We start from the raw sequence: 19,759 nt of genomic DNA, 5'->3' as shown, positions 1-19,759 counted from the left end.
CACTTTCGTTTTTTCCTCCTTACCTTTTAAAAATCATGACCCTTTCCCTACATTTTGCACCTTTTACAACTGTTCTGATCTGTAGGGTTTTCCTATTTTCATTATTTCCTCATCACCTTCTAAAAATCATAACGCTTTCAATTTTGCACATAAAATTCCATACGATGGCTTATTTTTTGCGCCACTTATTCTACTTTCCAGTGACATTAGACATTTTACCAAAAAATCCACGGCGAAATGGAAAAGAAATTCATTGTGCGACAAAATTGAAGAAAAAATTTCATTTTGTTACTTTTGGGGGCTTCCGTTTCTACACAGTAAAGTCTTCGGTATAAATGACACCTTATCTTTATTCTGTAGGTCCATATGGTTAAAATGATCCCCTACTTATATAGGTTGGATATTGTATTACTTCGGAAAAAAATCATAACTACATGAAGGAAAATTTATACTGTTACGCCGAGCACTCCGGGTCCCTCCTCCTCCCCGGAGCGCTCGTGGCGTTCTTCAGCGTGCAGAGCCCCGGTCAGACCCGCTGACCGGGAGCGCTGCTCTGTTATCCCCGGCGGGGATGCGATCCGCGTAGCGGGACGCGCCCGCCCGCGGGTCGCATCCCAATCTTCTCACCTGCCCCGTCCTCCTGCTGTCCTGTCCCGGCACGCGCGACCCCACTCTCTAGGGCACGCGCGCTCCGGCTCTCTGAAATTTAAAGGGCCAGTGCACCATTAATTGGTGCCTGGCCCAATCAGTATCAATCACTTCCCACATTATAAAAACCCACTTCCCCTTCCTGTCCTTGCCGGATCTTGTTGCCTTATGCCAGTGAAAGCGTTCCCGTGTGTCCGTTGCCTGTGTATCCAGACCCTTGCCGTTGCCCTTGACTACGAACCGTTGCCGCCTGCCCTGACCTTTTGCTACGTCTGACCTTGCCTTTTGCCTAGTCCTTGTGTACCGCGCCTGACCTTGCGGCGGGCTCTGGTGAAAACCAGTAACCCTTTAGATTCCGTTCCCCTGGTACGGCCCACGCCATCACCTCACTGACATAGAGGATCCACTACCTGTGTCATCCTGCATACCACTCCGGACCCTGATATATACGTTTAAAATTGTTATCTTCTGACTTCTATAACTTTTTATTTTTACGCATATTGGCCGGTATGAGGGCTTATTTTTTGCGCCGTATTCTGAAGTTTTTATCGGTACCATTTTGCATTGATCGGACTTTTTGATCTCTTTTTATTCATTTTTTTATGATGTGAAAAGTGACCAAAAATATTTTTTGGGGACTTTGGAATTTTTTGGCGCATACGCCATTGACCATGCGGTTTAATTAACAATATATTTTTGTCGTTCGGACATTTACGCACGCGGCGATATCACATATGTTTATTTTTATTTACACTGGTTTTTTTTTATGGGAAAAGGGGAGTGATTCAAACTTTTATTAGGGAAGGGGTTAAATGCATGGATCAGCGAGATAGGGGCTCAAACCTGTCAGTCCTAGTACAAAGGATTCTGGTTACATCACATGACCTCATCACATGACCCAAAAGGTCCTTAACCTTAGCATAACAAGATTATTAAATATCACATGACCTAAGGTCCTGTACATTACTTATACCATTAGAAAATAAATAAATTATACACATTTTTAAAGACATTATGAGGCGACTAGGGGTTAACCCACCAAGAGAGCCCTATCAGCACGGAGGAACACTGACTATGGGGACCCACGACTAAGGTACGGGACCAGGTCCAGTACTGAGACACCACAATACGTCGGCGGGGCAGTGCGTGGATCCAGCAGAGTAATTGACAGCTGAGGGGTGCACACAATACAGCTACAGTAAATAATATCCACCAAACAAAAGAACGATAGCATGCACTCACCACATAAACCGTGTCTAGGCGTCTGGAGGTCCGAGATCATTGGGAAGCATCAGGGAAAATGCTGAAGTGCTCAGAGGCTACGCCGGTCGTTTCACGCGACAGTGCGCGCTTCTCCCCGGGGAAGCCGGAAGAAGCGCGCACTGTCGCGTGAACGACCGGCGTAGCCTCTGAGCGCTTCATCATTTTCCCTGATGCTTCCCAATGATCCCGGACCTCCAGACGCCTAGACACGGTTTATGTGGTGAGTGCATGCTATCGTTCTTTTGTTTGGTGGTAATTTTTATAATAACTTTGTTGCGATTTTATTATACAGCAAAAGTTACTTCTGCCACTACTTCCTAGAATTCATATCTGGGAAAACAGTAGGGCCCAGATATGGTGAATTGCATTGTTTGTATATTTTTGGCAATTCATAACGGTCATCATATTTTTTATATTGTTGTTGACCATAAATAATAATTCATAATTCATAATTGAGTTATTACTAAGACATAGCACCGACTGATTAAAGTTGGCAGTGGCTGCGCTCAGGGCTGGACTGGCCTAGCGGGAAAGTTCCTGGTAGGCCGGCTGCCCTGCGGGCTGGCAGTGGTTGAGGACAGTCTGACTGAGTCCCGGCATGTCACTGTGTCAGCCTGTCAGGAGTCTCAGGACCTCTGTACACTGCAGCTACAGCATCACACGGATCCTGAGACTCCTGACAGCCTGAAATAGTGAGTGGAGGTCCGGGGCTATAGAGTCTGTACTAATAGCTGTACAGACAGGACATTCACCTCTACTTTCTGCCTACTCACTACTCCTAGCCTCTCCTCCTGCCCGGTATATAGTCACTGGAGCTGCTTGGGGGAAGATCTGCTGCACTGGGTGAGAGGAAAGGGAACCTAATGCTATTACTGTGTGAGGGAGGGGGTGGGAGTCCTGTTGTGTGGGGGGTTGGGGAGTATTTAGGGTCCTGTTATGAGAGTGTGTGTGTGTGTGTGTGGGGGGGGTTCTAGGGAGTATGTAGAGTACTGTTATGTAAGGGGGGCTGGGGAGTATGTAGAGTACTGTTATGTAAGGGGGCTGGGGAGTATGTAGAGTACTGTTATGTAAGGGGGCTGGGGGTATGTAGAGTACTGTTATGTAAGGGGGGGCTGGGGAGTACGTAGAGTACTGTTATGTAAGGGGGGCTGGGGAGTAAGTAGAGTACTGTTATGTGAGGGGGGCTGGGGAGTATGTAGAGTACTGTTATGTAAGGGGGCTGGGAAGTATGTAGAGTACTGTTATGTGAGGGTGGACTGGGGAGTAAGTAGAGTACTGTTATGTGAGGGGGGTTGGGGAGTATGTAGAGTACTGTTATGTGAGGGGGGCTGGGGAGGATGTAGAGTACTGTTATGTAAGGGGGCTGGGGAGTATGTAGAGTACTGTTATGTGAGGGTGGACTGGGGAGTATGTAGAGTACTGTTATGTGAGGGGGGTTGGGGAGTATGTAGAGTACTGTTATGTAAGGGGGCTGGGAGTATGTAGAGTACTGTTATGTAAGGGGGCTGGGGAGTATGTAGAGTACTGTTATGTAAGGGGGCTGGGAGTATGTAGAGTACTGTTATGTGAGGGGGGCTGGGGAGTATGTAGAGTACTGTTATGTGAGGGGGGTTGGGGAGTATGTATAGTACTGTTATGTAAGGGGGCTGGGGAGTATGTAGAGTACTGTTATGTAAGGGGGCTGGGGAGTATGTAGAGTACTGTTATGTGAGGGGGGCTGGGGAGTATGTAGAGTACTGTTATGTAAGGGGGGCTGGGGAGTATGTAGGGTCCTGTTATGAGAGTGTGTGTGTGTGTGTGTGGGGGGGGGGGGGTTCTAGGGAGTAAGTAGAGTACTGTTATGTAAGGGGGGGCTGGGGAGTACGTAGAGTACTGTTATGTAAGGGGGCTGGGGAGTATGTTGAGTACTGTTATGTAAGGGGGCTGGGGGTATGTAGAGTACTGTTATGTAAGGGGGTGCTGGGGAGTATGTAGAGTACTGTTATGTAAGGGGGCTGGGGGTATGTAGAGTACTGTTATGTAAGGGGGGCTGGGGAGTAAGTAGAGTACTGTTATGTGAGGGGGGCTGGGGAGTATGTAGAGTACTGTTATGTGAGGGTGGACTGGGGAGTATGTAGAGTACTGTTATGTGAGGGGGGTTGGGGAGTATGTAGAGTGCTGTTATGTGAGGGTGGACTGGGGAGTATGTAGAGTACTGTTATGTAAGGGGGCTGGGGAGTATGTAGAGTACTGTTATGTGAGGGTGGACTGGGGAGTATGTAGAGTACTGTTGTGTGAGGGGGGTTGGGGAGTATGTAGAGCACTGTTATGTAAGGGGGCTGGGGAGTATGTAGAGTACTGTTATGTGAGGTGGGCTGGGGAGTATGTAGAGTACTGTTATGTAAGGGGGGCTGGGGAGTATGTAGGGTCCTGTTATGAGAGTGTGTGTGTGTGTGGGGGGGGGTTCTAGGCAGTACGTAGAGTACTGTTATGTAAGGGGGCTGGGGGTATGTAGAGTACTGTTATGTAAGGGGGCTGGGGAGTATGTAGAGTACTGTTATGTGAGGGGGGCTGGGGAGTATGCAGAGTACTGTTATGTAAGGGGGCTGCGGAGTAAGTAGAGTACTGTTATGTAAGGGGGCTGGGGAGTACGTAGAGTACTGTTATGTAAGGGGGCTGGGGAGTATGTAGAGTACTGTTATGTAAGGGGGCTGGGGAGTATGTAGAGTACTGTTATGTGAGGGGGGCTGGGGAGTATGTAGAGTACTGTTATGTGAGGGTGGACTGGGGAGTATGTAGAGTACTGTTATGTGAGGGTGGACTGGGGAGTATGTAGAGTACTGTTATGTAAGGGGGCTGGGGAGTATGTAGAGTACTGTTATGTGAGGTGGGCTGGGGAGTATGTAGAGTACTGTTATGTAAGGGGGGCTGGGGAGTATGTAGGGTCCTGTTATGAGAGTGTGTGTGTGTGTGTGGGGGGGGGGGGTTCTAGGCAGTACGTAGAGTACTGTTATGTAAGGGGGTTGGGGGTATGTAGAGTACTGTTATGTAAGGGGGGCTGGGGAGTATGTAGAGTACTGTTATGTGAGGGGGGCTGGGGAGTATGCAGAGTACTGTTATGTAAGGGGGCTGCGGAGTAAGTAGAGTACTGTTATGTAAGGGGGCTGGGGAGTACGTAGAGTACTGTTATGTAAGGGGGCTGGGGAGTATGTAGAGTACTGTTATGTAAGGGGGCTGGGGAGTATGTAGAGTACTGTTATGTGAGGGGGGCTGGGGAGTATGTAGAGTACTGTTATGTGAGGGTGGACTGGGGAGTATGTAGAGTACTGTTATGTCAGGGTGGACTGGGGAGTATGTAGAGTACTGTTATGTAAGGGGGCTGGGGAGTATGTAGAGTACTGTTATGTGAGGGGGCTGGGGAGTATGTAGAGTACTGTTATGTGAGGGGGGTTGGGGAGTATGTAGAGTACTTTTATGTAAGGGGGGTTGGGGAGTACGTAGAGTACTGTTATGTGAGGGGGGCTGGGGAGTATGTAGAGTACTGTTATGTGAGGGTGGACAGGGGACTATGTAGAGTACTCAGAGGCGACTCCAGACTTTGAGGCCTTAGGCGAAAATCATGAAGCCCCCACCCCCAGGCCTGCGAATTTCAGGCCTGAGAATGGGGGTGTATACAGTGTATGCATCAACACTAATCCAGGGAGCACGTAGGGATTTCTCAAAAGTAAGAGTTTAGAAACCTAAAATAATACCTCCACACCAGGAAGACATATTACTACTGCAGTGACTAATACTATCATACTGTAATTATATACAAAAAACATTATACAGAGACCAATAACACCGCTATACAAGGGACAAATAACTGTACCACACCATGACCACGACCATTACCACATTCACACAAAAAGTATTATACAGTGCAAGGTAGGAAATGGTAAGGAGGAGGGGGCCACAGACTTTGGCACTATAATCACTAATATGGTCTGTGGCAGTAATGAGAGTAGTTGTCAGGTCCCGAAAACATTATTGCTGTAGATGAGGCATTGACACATTTATAAGTTATCCCCTATCCACAGAAGAGAGGATATCTAGGTAATCGGTGGGGTCTGGGACCCCACAAAAATCACCAGAATGAAGTGAGAGGACCAGCACTCTATTCATTCTCTATGAAGAGGCACTGCCCCAAAAAATGGAATGTTGGCCGCACATGTGTGGTCTGTTATGTACAGCAGTGGGATATATTGACTAAGTGAAGAAGGAGGCTGGGTGTACCTGGGCGTGGCTGAGGGTGTGCTTGGGTGTGGCTGAGGGTGTGCTTGGGTGTGGCTGAGGGTGTGCTTGGGTGTGGCTGAGGGTGTGCTTGGGCGTGGCTGAGGGTGTGGTTAGGGATGTGTGCTTGAGGGTGTGGTTAGGGGTGTGTGCTTGAGGGTGTGGTTAGGGGTGTGTGCTTGAGGGTGCAGTTAGGGGTGTGTGATTGAGGGTGTGGTTAGGGGTGTATGCTTGAGGGTGTGGTTAGGGGTGTGTGATTCAGGGTGTGGTTAGGGGTGTATGCTTGAGGGTGTGGTTAGGAGTATGTGCTTGAGGGTGTGGTTATGGGTGTGTGCTTGAGAGTGTGGTTAGGGGTGTGTGCTTGAGGGTGTGGTTAGGGGTGTATGCTTGAGGGTGCGGTTAGGGGTGTGTGCTTGAGGGTGTGGTTAGGGGTGTGTGCTTGAGGGTGTGGTTAGGGGTGTGTGCTTGAGAGTGTGGTTAGGGGTGTGTGCTTGAGGGTGTGGTTAGGGGTGTGTGCTTGAGGGTGTGGTTAGGGTGTGTGTGCTTGAGGGTGTGGTTAGGGGTGTGTGCTTGAGGGTGTGGTTAGGGGCTGTGGTGCACCTTGTATGTCCCTCTTTGCTGCTTGGAAGAAAGTGAAGTATTGTGAGGGGGTGGCTGGTTGCTTTGGATCCTGATTGGGACTTTGGACCCAGTCCCTCACAAATTTTCCTTACGGTGCACCACTATTTATTAATATGTGGTAGGTCAGTATGGGAGTTGTTACCCGGTTCCCTTGCTGCCATGTCAGGCAGCCTCCATGCAGTGTCCCCTGGGCCCTCTTACACCCATCCCCCCATGTACATATGTTTTGCCATTTATTATGCTGTAAAGTGTGTAAAGAAGTGTTATAACTTGTTCCCATGTGATCTTCAGTTGTCATGTGAGTTGTCATGTGATTGTTACCCAGGAGGTATCAGTGGCCAGGTGACTTAAGGGTGACCAATGGGATCCCACCAGAGTCTCCCCCATAAAAGCCCTGGGAGGAGTCTCTTCTCTCTCTTAGTTCCTGAGTCTTTGCTGAGGTGCAGTTGAGCCTAAGAGTCTGGAATCATAGGAGCCTCAAGTCAAGTCTACAGCCACAAGCTACAAGTCTACAAGTAAGATAAAGTCACAGCTTAGTCTGTCTCCAGTCAAGTCAAGTAAGTCACTGTCATCTATTGTCAAGTCAATGTGGCCTGCAATAAATTGTCCACAACCACTGCAAGTCCCAGCAAGCCCTTAATGTCTCTGAAGTCACTGATAAACTCTGTGAGCCTGGCTACACTGTATAGACTCTTCCATCTGTCACTCAGTAAAGTTACCGTTGTCTGTAACTTTGCGTCAGAGTCATTATTGCCCCCCCCCCCCTGTGCCTAGCCCAGGATCCAGCGGTATACCTTCAGGTGGTATTGAGGATAAACCATGCCCTGGCGTCATGAATACAAGGGGTGAATGCCATCTGCCCTGCATCAGAACCCCATACCACAAATATTAAGTCTGTCGTCTGGCACACTTGTTGCTGTGCCCTTTGCAAAGTTTGGTTCACAGCAACACGATGGAAAGGAAGCCTGGCAATTCAAAGTCCAGGCTTCCCTCATAGTCTGAAGTATTTAGAGCCTGGGTGGCGCCGGGCCGACTAGGGCTAGGGGACACTGACTGTGGGCAGAAGTTCAGGCAGGATAGGGTAAGACAGGTCCCCCCCCTCCCTATTTGGTTGCTCCCAGGGCTGGTTAGCCAGTTAGAGTGGGGAGTAGGGTCACATTGGATAAAAGGGGCTGGGCATTATCAGCAAGGCATAAGGAACGTCCTTCCTCCCCTCAGGCCCCCTTTTGGTACCTGTGTCCAGCAGAGAAAGGTTCGTGCTCTGGCTGCTGTCATGTCTGAGGAGCTCTTGCAACTGCTCCGGGAGTGGGCGCAGGCCGATGGGGGCTTCCTGGCTCGCATTGCTGCCGAGCTGGGAGCTCCACTCCTGCACCCCTCGCCGGGTTCTGTGGCAGTGCCGCAGCCTGCTGCGTTCCGCCCGCCAGATCACTCGTCCTCCTGCTCGTCTTAGCCCCAGTCCTCCCCGGGGTTCCCAGCAGCGGGAACGCCATGTCAGCAATGAAGTTAGCAGGGGTGGGGGGAGGGGGGGCTCCGGCATTCGCGCGCGCGGGAGCGGTGTGGCTCCGCCCCCTTCTTCCTGCCCTCCTCGTGGACGGGGACCTCTTGCTCCCTTGTTGCCCTCTGCTAGTCAGGCTCTCCCCCCATCCACGGCTGCTCCGTCTGTCATGGGGAATAACGTGGGTGCCTCTGGTTCCTCTGCTGCAGGGGATTCGGAGCCTGCTGCTGCTGCTGCCCTCTCTCCACTGGAAGGGGTTCCACCTGTTAGTCAGACCTTGATTCACCATTTGTCTTATCCTAAGGGCTCATCGGTTAACGACGAGAGGCGTCTGTTTCCTATGTGTCTTTTGATAGGGCGGTGTTCTTGGTAAGAAATGCAGGTCGGGGAGCCCTTATGGCTAAGTCGGACATTCAATCTGCTTTCCGGCTGTTGCCAGTACATCCGGATTGTTATCACCTTCTGGGTTGCTGTGTGGACGGTTGGTACTATTATGACACTTGGAGGGTCCGGTCACCACGCTTTCTTTTCTGGGAATTGAAATCGATTCGATGAGGATGGTTTTTCGTTTGCCCGCTGATAAATTGAGTAAGTTATTGGAGTTGTTGGAAGGTTTCTGTTCGGTTTCTAAGGTTACCCTTCGGCAGCTCCAATCTCTCTTGGGTTTGTTAGTTTTTGCATGTAGGATCATGCCCATGGGGAGAGTTTTTTCTCGTCGGCTCTCTCTGGCCACACGAGGGGCCAGGAGACCCGATCACCACATCCGATTAACGTTTTCCATTAAGGCTGATTTGTTGGTGTGGCGCGAGTTTTTGCGCCGCTACAACGGTCGGACCTGTTTTCAGTCCCCCGAAGTTAGCAATATGGAGCTGTCCCTGTTTACTGATGCTGCTGGTTCTGTTGGATACGGGGCCATCCTTGGTACGGAATGGAGTGCGGAGTCCTGACCCCAACACTGGGTGGAGGAGGGTTTATGTCGGAATCTCACCCTCTTAGAGCTCTTCCCTATTGTGGTTGCCGTGGAGCTTTGGGGTCCTAGGCTCAGAGACAGCAAAGTGTGTTTCTGGACAGATAACATTAGTGTGGTTCACTGTATTAACGGTCTTTCTTCACCCTCCCTCCCTGTGTTGTCCCTGTTGCGGCATTTAGTTTTACGTTGTTTAGAGTACAACATTTGGTTTAGGTCTCGACATGTTCCTGGAATTGACAATGTGCATGCTGATCTGTTATCCCGTTTCCAGGAATTTCGCAATCTGTTTCCGGGGGCGGCCCAGGAGGGCCTGCCCTGCCCGCCGCTCCTGTGGACCCTAGTATCCTGAGTTTGTTGCCCTTGATTGCCTCCTCCGTGGCTCCGTCTACATGGTTTGGTCACGGTAAGGCTTGGGAAGGTTGGTTGTTGGTGGCGGGAGACAGGGATTTTGCTGGTAGCGACAATATGCGTTTTTCCATCACGGTGGATTACCTGCTGGGTTTGCAGAGTGCAGGTTGTTCGGCGGCTGTTGCCAGGCGCCGTTTAAGGGGGGTGGGTTTTCATTTGAAGCTGCGGGGCTGGTTAGATTGCACTAGGCATTTTGGTCTTCAGCAGGCATTGAAAGGGTGGGAAAGGAAGCAGGTTCGAAAAGATACCAGCCGCCCGGTGTCCTTCCAGTTGCTGGAGATGTTAGTGCGGGTGACTGGTGAGGTTTGTTCCTCTCCCTATGAGGGGCTTTTGTTTTCCACGGCTTTTTGTTTGGCTTTTTTCGGAGCATTGCGGTTAGGCGAGCTGGTCCCCTCTTCGGCGCGTGCCAATGGGGGTCTTTTGTGTGATGATGTGCTCTTGTCTAATGGAATAGTGCAGTTACGGATTAGGAGGTCCAAGACGGATCAGGTCGGGGTGGGGTGTTGGTTGAGTTTGGGTTCGGTGGGGGGGGGGGGGGCAGTGTGTCCTGTTCTAGCGGTTTCCGAGTTTTTGAAGGTCCGGCCTCCTGGGAATGGGTTTTTAGTTCATCAGTCAGGGGCACCTCTCACGCGGTATCAGTTTAGTTCTATTTTTAAGAAATGTTTGATGTTGGCGGGGGTTCCCCCGGCTGAGTTTGGGACGCATTCCTTCCACATAGGTGCGGCCACGGAAGCGGCCAGGGCAGGCCTACCTGCCAGTGAGATTCAACGGATTGGTAGGTGGAAGTCGGGATGTTATGCGGGATATGTTCGTCCCGAATTGCTCCTCTAAAACGTTTTTCTTTTCCAGGTTCTCGTTCTCCCGTGATTCACATTGTGGGGCATTCGTATATTCACCGGGCTGCTCAACGGGCTGTCTGCCGACCGGGTGGTAGGTCTTTGGGATTCCAGGTCGAGGTTCATTGGCGTGGGATCGGGGGGCTCCCCCGGTCTCGGATTCTTATGGAATCTATTCAGATAGCTGGTATGTCAAGGTCACCTGTCATTTTGGTTATTCATGCTGGGGGTAATGACATCCTGTCCCTGCAGGTTCCCGAGTTAATTGTCCTTATGAGAGTGGATCTGGAGAGGATAGTATCCCTGTTTTCTGAGGTTCTCATTGTGTGGTCTGAAATTGTTCCCCGGGTTACGTGACAGGGTTCTAGAGAGTGGTGGAGAGAGCGCGTAGAACTATTAACTCCCGTATGGCTCGCTTTGTGCGGGCCCGTTCTGGTGTAGTGGTAAGACATAGGCAGCTGGAAGGTGATAATCGTAGGCTTATGGGCCAGGATGGAGTGCACCTTAATGATATAGGCTTGGATATATTCCTGTCGGGTTTGCAGGACGGCATAGAGCAGGCCCTTTACGTTCTTGGTGGGGGTCGGAGCTCAGTTTAAGGAGGCTGAGCTCCTCCTGTGGCGGTAAAGGAGAGAAATACATGGAGAAGCGGAGGGGGAAGGCTCTTAGGCCCGGCAGCTGAGGCGGGCGGCTGGCTGTGGGGCTCCCCCTGGTTTGGCAATCTCACGGAGGTTGGATGGTTTGGTTACCATGTTAACAGTGTTATGACTAAATAAAAGCTGTGGCCGACCCCCAAGTCCACCAAAGTTGTAAGTTGTCGGAGTGTTTTTTTATATTTATAAGGTTTACATGGCAGGGGGGGGGGGGGGAGTTTTAAGAGGTAGAGGAAGTTGGTTATTGAACACAGTCTGGGTGGCGCCGGGCCGACTAGGGCTAGGGGACATTGACTGTGGGCAGAAGTTCAGGCAGGATAGGGTAAGACAGGTCCCCCACCTCCCTATTTGGTTGCTCCCAGGGCTGGTTAGCCAGTTAGAGTGGGGAGTAGGGTCACATGGGATAAAAGGGGCTGGGCATTATCAGCAAGGCATAAGGAACGTCCTTCCTCCCCTCAGGCCCCCTTTTGGCACCTGTGTCCAGCAGAGAAAGGTTCCCACCCTCCCTCCCTATTTTATTGTTGTGCAGGGTTTTTTCCACTTTTGATTTTTGTATTTCCCCTTTTATAAAAAAATAATAATAATAAAAAAAAATTATAAAAAAAAATGTATATATATATATATATATATATATATATATATATATACACAAATGTTTAAAAAAAATTCAGTATATAATTACATTGGTGGAAAAGTCTTACCTTATGTTGGTTTCATCTGGATGGAATGTTTGTCTTTTGACTTAGTTAAGTCACAGCTGGCGGTAAAGGAGAGAAACACATGGAGAAGCGGAGGGGGAAGGCTCTTAGGCCCGGCGGCTGAGGCCGGCGGCTGGCTGTGGGGCTCCCCCTGGTTTGGCGACCTCACAGAGGTTGGATGGTTTGGTTACCATGTTAACAGTGTTATGACTAAATAAAAGCTGTGACCGACCCCCACGTCCACCAAAGTTATAAGTTGTCGGAGTGTTTTTATATTTATAAGGTTTACATGGCAGGGGGGGGGGGGGGGGGGGAATTTTAAGAGGTAGAGGAAGTTGGTTATTGAACACAGTCTGTGTAGTGGAAGCCTAGTAATGTCTTATGTGTTGTGGCTGAGCACTTTTGGGGATTTGTCAAAACCTGTCCAGAGGAAAAGTTGCTCAGTTGCCCATAGCACCCAATCAGATCGCTTCTTTCATGTTTCACAAGGCCTCTGCAAAATGAAAGAAGCGATCTGATTGGTTGTTATGGACAACTCAGTAACTTTTCCACCGCACAGGTTTTGATGAATCTCCTCCTTTGACTTTAGGGCTCAGCCACAACATAGCCCGTGGGGCTGTTATGCAAATATTTCCAGTGCTATTTTATGTCCCCAGTCCGGCACTGGCTGCATTCAGACATTTTCCGGGTGGAGATTCTCAGTGTGGACCTAACTTAACTCCTCAGATACTACTACACCCAGCAGGTCATACTCACATTTTTAAAGTGATGGCCTGGTGCACTGTGCCATTTACAAGAGTATATTCTGTTTCCTTATATAATGGTTGTTCAATAAGAAACGTTCCCAAGTTTTTAAAGGCTGAGGCCATCAGGATCCATTTATCTAAAGACTAAAATAATGATAAAAAATGTACAAAAAAAAGTTATATTAAAATACTCAATTTCTCCAAATATGATGTGAAGTAAATCTCCTGCATCTATAGGAGTCACCTCATATGGTAAGGGGGGTCTTCTATGCCAGGCTGAAGATTCATACAGTAGTAGATATTAGTGGTAATATAACCCAGGCTTCTGTTGCCCACTACTTCTTGCCTGACCAAAAGGAGACCCTGGTATGGTGACCTAACATTTCTAACATTCTTTTAAAGGGGTACTCCGGCGCTAAGACATCTTATCCCCTATCCAAAGGATAAGGGATTAAGATGCCTGACAGCGGGGGTCCCGCCACTGGGGACCCCCGTGATCTTCCACATCGCACCTCGTTAGCATCAGCCCCAGGAGCGTGCTTGCTCCAGGTCTGATTACTAGCGATCACAGGGACGGAGCATAGTGACATCACGGCTCTGCCCCTTGTGACATCACGGCTCCGCCCCTCAATGCAAGCCTATGGAGGGGGCATGGCAGCCCCCTCCGTAGGCTTGCATTGAGGGGGCGGAGCATGACGTCACACGGGGCGGAGACGTGACGTCACTATGCTCCGTCCCTGTGATCTCTAGTAATCAGACCCGGGTGCGGCGTGGAAGATCACTGGGGTCCCCAGCGGCGGGACCTCCGCAGTCAGGCATCTTATCCCCTATCCTTTGGATAGGGGATAAGATGTCTTAGCGCAGGAGTACCCCTTTAAGTTACATTTTTCAACCCAACTTCCCTTACACCTAAATAAACTTATAAAATTTGATCTGCAATAAAGGTGATACCCTCTTCATTTAGGTTTTCCCAGAATAACAGTTCAAAGGTTCCTCCCGATTGAGGATAAAAACAAGTAAGACAAAGGGGGTGAATGTTCAGTTTATTGTGCAGATAATAAAAAAGTTACTGACTTACTTCTGGTAAAGTAGTGGGCACCCTGTCCTTCAGATGACGAGCACAAACTTCTTCTCCTAAAATACAGAAAATTAGGGTATTAAGAAGTAGGGGGACACACTTCCCTTAGCCAGGTTATTCCTACACACATAGCATTAACGTGGTACATACAGTGTCATAGTGGTAGAACACGTGGCTGCTTTTGGACCCATAGGCTAGGTTCAGACTACGGAATCCCTGGGAAGAAAATTTCTGCCCGGTGTGGCGTCCCCTGCGTCGTTGCTATGCGCTGCACGGCGCGGCGCAATGGCGAGTGACGTCATTCGTCATTGCGTCTCGCAGCGCATAGCAACGACGCAGGGGACGCAACACCGGAGTCCAGAAAGAGCGCGAACCCGACCCCGGCAACAGGTAATTATACAGCCGGGGATGGGGGAGGCAACGGGGCAGCGGCGCCGGCAATGGGTGCCGCTGCCCCTTCTCTCCCCTTGGCTATCGGCACCGCTTCCCCATTGCTGCTACCGATAGCCAGGGGGAGAGAAAGGGCTGTGGCGCCGATAGCCAGGGGGAGAGAAGCGGCGGCAGCAGGGCTTTAGACCCCAGGACAGGCAGGGGCAGAGAAACCGGCAGCGATGGCAGGTCTCTGCATCTGCAAAAGCCGCTGCAGTTCATTGATTTAAAGCGCCCGCTTTAAATCATTGAACTGCAGCGGCTTATCGGCGTATAACACGCAGATAGACTTTAGGCTAAAAATTTTAGCCTAAAAAATGCGTGTTATACGCCGATAAATTATACTGCACCTAATGTGGGGAACTATACTGCCAACCTAATGTGGGGGAACTGTACTGCACCTAATGTGGGGGGGGGGGGGGAACTATACTGCACCAAATGTGGGGGGAACTATACTGCACCTAATGTGGGGGGAACTATATGGCACCTAATGTGGGGGGAACTATACTGCACCTAATGTGGGGGGGACTATACTGCACCTAATGTGTTGGAACTATACTGCACCTAATGTGGGGAACTATACTGCACCTAATGTGGAGGAACTATACTGCACCTAATGTGGGGGGGGGGGGGGGACTATACTGCACCTAATGTGGGGGGGGGGACTATACAGCACCTAATGTGGGGGGGATCTATACTGCACCTAATGTGGGGGGGATCTATACTGCACCTAATGTGGAGGAACTATTCTGCACCTAATGTGGGGGATCTATACTGCACCTAATGTGGGGGGGGGGGGGGGGGGACTATACTTCACCTAATGTGGGGGGGATCTATAATGCACCTAATATGTGGGGAACTATACTGCACCTAATGTGGGGGGGACTATACTGCACCTAATGTGGGGGGGGATCTATACTGCACCTAATGTGGGGGAACTATACTGCACCTAATATGGGGTACTATACTGCACCTAATGTGGAGGAACTGTACTGCACCTAATGTGGGGGGGGGACTATACTGCACCTAATGTGGGGGGAACTATACTGCACCTAATGTGGGGGGATCTATACTGCACCTAATGTGTGGGAACTATACTGCACCTAATGTGGAGAAACTGTACTGCACCTAATGTGGGGGAACTGTACTGCACCTAATGTGGGGGGTGACTATACTGCACCTAATGTGGGGGGGACTATACTGCACCTAATGTGGGGGATCTATACTGCACCTAATGTGTGGGAACTATACTGCACCTAATGTGGGGAACTATACTGCACCTAATGTGGGGGGGACTATACTGCACCTAATGTGGGGGAACTGTACTGCCAATCTAATGTGGGGGAACTATACTAACTATGTGTGTGTGTGTGTATATATATATATATATATATATATATATATACACGCGTGCAGCGTGAGTTTGTGCTTTAGGGTGGACGCCTATGCTTACACCTCATGGACACCACATCTTCCTGTAAATGATGTTGATACAGATAGTACTGCCTGCCTGTCTCTTCCTGTAAATAATGTAAGTATATGCTTTTTCTGTATTTCATGGAGATAGCAATGATAATTTCCATCTCTCTCCCTGTATGATTAGCCATAAGAAAGTAAGTGGATTCAATAATAAATAAGAGCAATTGTACCGCCACATATCTGTTCTCTGTAGATTCTTACCATCATTTTCCTTGATGCTCCCTGGTATAATGTAATTATACTCGGTCTCAAAGCACATAGCCTGGGCCTGGAATTTGTCGATGATGGATTGTTTTATGGTTGGTGTTTTGGCTGCAAGACATAGAGTAGAAATATCAGCTATTGTAGCTATTCTAAATCTCATTCTATTTGGTATTACATAAAAGATGAGCGACCTGTGCAGAAGTCTAGCGAGGTATCTTTCCTTTTGGAAATATGAGATAATGTGGAATTAAAGTAAAAATAAAATAAAAATCTGGTATTTTTAAGTGAGTTAGAGGCCAGTTGTGTATTGGGATTCTGTTTCTACAGCTGGATTTGCTTCACCTATAGTAAATTCAGATGACTGGACATAATTAATTAATAGACGACGATGCATATGAGAGCAAAAAGCAAGCAATGAGTGGGAAAGAACTGCCTCCAGAGCTCAGAGACAGGATTATGTAGACACACAGATCTGGAGAAGGGGGCAGCAACATTTCTGCCACCCTGAAAGTTCCCAAGAGCATAGCGGCCTCCATAATTCTTATATGGAAGAAGTTTTATCCAAGACTCTTCCTAGACCTGAATGCCACACTAAACTAAGTAATCAGGTGAGAAGGGCCTTTGTAAGAGAGGTGACTAAAAACCCATTGATCACTCTGGCTGAGCTCCAAAGAACCAGTATGCAGATGGAAAAAACTTCCAGAAGGTCAACCATCACCGCAGCTTTCACCAATCTGGGTATCATGGCAGACTGGGCAGAAAGAAGCCTCTCTTCAGTTAAAGGGGTTATCAAGGAAAAAACTTTTTTTTTTATATATATATATATATCAACTTTTATATCAATATATCAACTTTTTGAAAACTCCCTGTGGCATTCATGTTTCTTTAACCCCTTAAGGACGCAGGACGTAAATGTACGTCCTGGTGCGGTGGTACTTAATGCACCAGGACGTACATTTACGTCCTAAGCATAACCGCTGGCATCGGAGCGATGCCCGTGTCATGCGCGGCTGATCCCGGCTGCTGATCGCAGCCAGGGACCTGCCGGCAATGGCCAACGCCCGCGATCTCGCGGGCGTCCGCCATTAACCCCTCAGGTGCCGGGATCAATACAGATCCCGGCATCTGTGGCAGTGCGCGATTTGAATGAATGATCGGATCGCCCGCAGCGCTGCTGCGGGGATCCGATCATTCATAACGCCGCACGGAGGTCCCCTCTCCTTCCTCCGTGCGGCTCCCGGCGTCTCCTGCTCTGGTCTGTGATCGAGCAGACCAGAGCAGAAGATAACCGATAACACTGATCTGTTCTATGTCCTATACATAGAACAGATCAGTATTAGCAATCATGGTATTGCTATGAATAGTCCCCTATGGGGACTATTCAAGTGTAAAAAAAAAGTAAAAAAATGTAAAAGTAAAAGTAAAAAAAAAGTGAAAAATCCCCTCCCCCAATAAAAAAGTAAAACGTCCGTTTTTTCCTATTTTACCCCCAAAAAGCGCAAAAAAAATTTTTTATACACATATTTGGTATCGCCGCGTGCGTAAATGTCCGAACTATTAAAATAAAATGTTAATGATCCGTACGGTTAACGGCGTGAACGAAAAAAAAAAAAAAGTCCAAAATTCCTACTTTTTTAATACATTTTATTAAAAAAAAATTATAAAAAATGTATTAAAAGTTTTTTATATGCAAATGTGGTATCAAAAAAAATTACAGATCATGGCGCAAAAAATGAGCCCCCATACCACCGCTTATACGGAAAAATAAAAAAGTTATAGGTCATCAAAATAAAGGGATTATAAACGTACTAATTTGGTTAAAAAGTTTGTGATTTTTTTTAAGCGCAACAATAATATAAAAGTATGTAATAATGGGTATCATTTTAATCGTATTGACCCTCAGAATAAAGAACACACGGCATTTTTACCATAAATTGTACGGCGTGAAAACGAAACCTTCCAAAATTAGCAAAATGGCGTTTTTCGTTTTAATTTCCCCACAAAAATAGTGTTTTTTGGTTGCGCCATACATTTTATGATATAATGAGTTATGTCATTACAAAGGACAACTGGTCGCGCAAAAAACAAGCCCTCATACTAGTCTGTGGATGAAAATATAAAAGAGTTATGATTTTTAGAAGGCGAGGAGGAAAAAATGAAAACGTAAAAATTAAATTGTCTGAGTCCTTAAGGCCAAAATGTGCTGAGTCCTTAAGGGGTTAAAGGGGTTATCCAGGAAAAAACTTTTTTTTTTTTTTACATATAAACTGGCTCCAGAAAGTTAAACAGATTTGTAAATTACTTCTATTAAAAAATCTTAATCCTTTCAGTACTTATGACCTTCTGAAGTTAAGGTTGTTCTTTTCTGTCTAAGTGCTCTCTGATGACACGTGTCTCGGGAACCGCCCAGTTTAGAAGAGGTTTGCTGTGGGGATTTGCTTCTAAACTGGGCGGTTCCCGAGACACGTGTCATCAGAGAGCGCTTAGACAGAAAAGAACAACCTTAACTTCAGAAGCTCATAAGTATTGGAAGGATTAAGATTTTTTAATAGAAGTAATTTACAAATCTGTTTAACTTTCTGGAGCCAGTTGATATACATATATAAAGTTTTTTCCTGGATAACCCCTTTAAAGACACATGGATGCCACCGGGAGTTTCCAAACAGGCACCAAAAGTACTCTCAGACTGTGAAAAACAAGATTCTTTGGTCAGCCAAATGAGGGCTTATTTTTTGCTGTGTGATCTGTAGTTTCTATCGGGACCATTGTTGTGTAGATAGGTCTTTTTGATCACTTTTTTTTCTGATATATGTGTCAAAAAAATCCTTAATCCTCATTTACAGGAGATTTGCTCAGCAGGTCTCTCCTATTTTAGAACAGGTCAGAAGGCCTATAATGTATTGTATCCAGATCATATCGGGTATGGTGTGATAGGAAATACAGTAGTCGAAGTATGACCGGCAAATTATCATCATATATACTCACATGCAAGATATAAGGTTCTTCTTGTTTTTGTTTGTACCCCCAACAGCAGAAAACCGTCCTCAGTCTTGAAGAGCAAAGCTGCATTGCCATCTAGCAAGAAATTTAAGAATAATTTTAATAATTGGAAACTTGCAGGGCAGCCGCCAAAAGCTAGACTACCGGGAATGATGTCAGTAAGTCTGGTCTGGATACACGAAGGACAGGCAAAGAAAACGGTTCCCCTGGATGAAGGAGCTACTCCCAGTAGGTAAAATACATAAACTTTATTGCAACGCGTTTCGATCCCAAACTGGTATCTTCATCAGGCATACATTACTACAAACAACAAAAGGTTATATACATATCGTAATGATTACTTCCGGGTGAAAGGTGTAACGCCATGTGCAAAATGGCAGGTAAACAAATAGGAAAAAAGTGCCACCTGCAAACAGATATATATATATATCTTGTACAAAATAAATATTCACAAAAAACATTCATAGGAGGCAAACAGTAAAAATACAAATGTCTAGTGCACTGGAAAACTAAAATATAAACCACAGAAAGAAAGTGCATACTCTCTACAGTGGTCCCTCAACATACGATGGTAATCCGTTCCAAATGGACCATCGTTTGTTGAAACCATCGTATGTTGAGGGATCCGTGCAATGTAAAGTATAGGAAAGTGGTCTACAACCTGCGGACCTCCAGATGTTGCAAAACTACAACACCCAGCATGCCTGGACAGCCAAAGGCTGTCCGGGCATGCTGGAAGTTGTAGTTTTGAAACATCTGGAGGTTCAAAGGTTGAAAACCACTGGTATTGGAGGTTATACTCACGTGTCCCTGCCGCTCTGGACGTCAACGCTCGTCACCGCTGCCCTGGATGTCGCTTTCCATTGTGGTCGCCGCGTCCCCGGGGTTTCACCGACACTCCGGCAAGGCCTCTGCTTCCCCGGCATCCTCGTTCTCCGTCGCCGCCATCACGTCACTACACACGCCGCTCCTATTGGATG

At 47.7% G+C, this 19,759-nt stretch overlaps 1 protein-coding gene across 1 annotated transcript in view; it reads right to left on the bottom strand.

The window, feature by feature from the left end:
* Positions 1 to 19,759, bottom strand: part of LOC130292014 (uncharacterized) — an 82,971-nt gene that overhangs the window by 17,352 nt on the left and 45,860 nt on the right. The window contains exons 11-14 of the mRNA XM_056541445.1: positions 18,765 to 18,854; positions 15,777 to 15,887; positions 13,668 to 13,723; positions 12,600 to 12,733 (exon numbers count right to left, since the gene is read on the bottom strand). Of these exons, the coding sequence (XP_056397420.1) occupies positions 12,600 to 12,733; positions 13,668 to 13,723; positions 15,777 to 15,887; positions 18,765 to 18,854 (391 nt within the window). The remainder of the gene's footprint in view (positions 1 to 12,599; positions 12,734 to 13,667; positions 13,724 to 15,776; positions 15,888 to 18,764; positions 18,855 to 19,759) is intronic.

The sequence above is a fragment of the Hyla sarda genome, chromosome 9, assembly GCF_029499605.1.
Source record: "Hyla sarda isolate aHylSar1 chromosome 9, aHylSar1.hap1, whole genome shotgun sequence".
NCBI classification, from domain to species: domain Eukaryota; kingdom Metazoa; phylum Chordata; class Amphibia; order Anura; family Hylidae; genus Hyla; species Hyla sarda.
The sequence above is the reverse complement of the archived record's forward strand: the minus strand, read 5'-3'. Positions and strand labels throughout refer to the sequence as shown.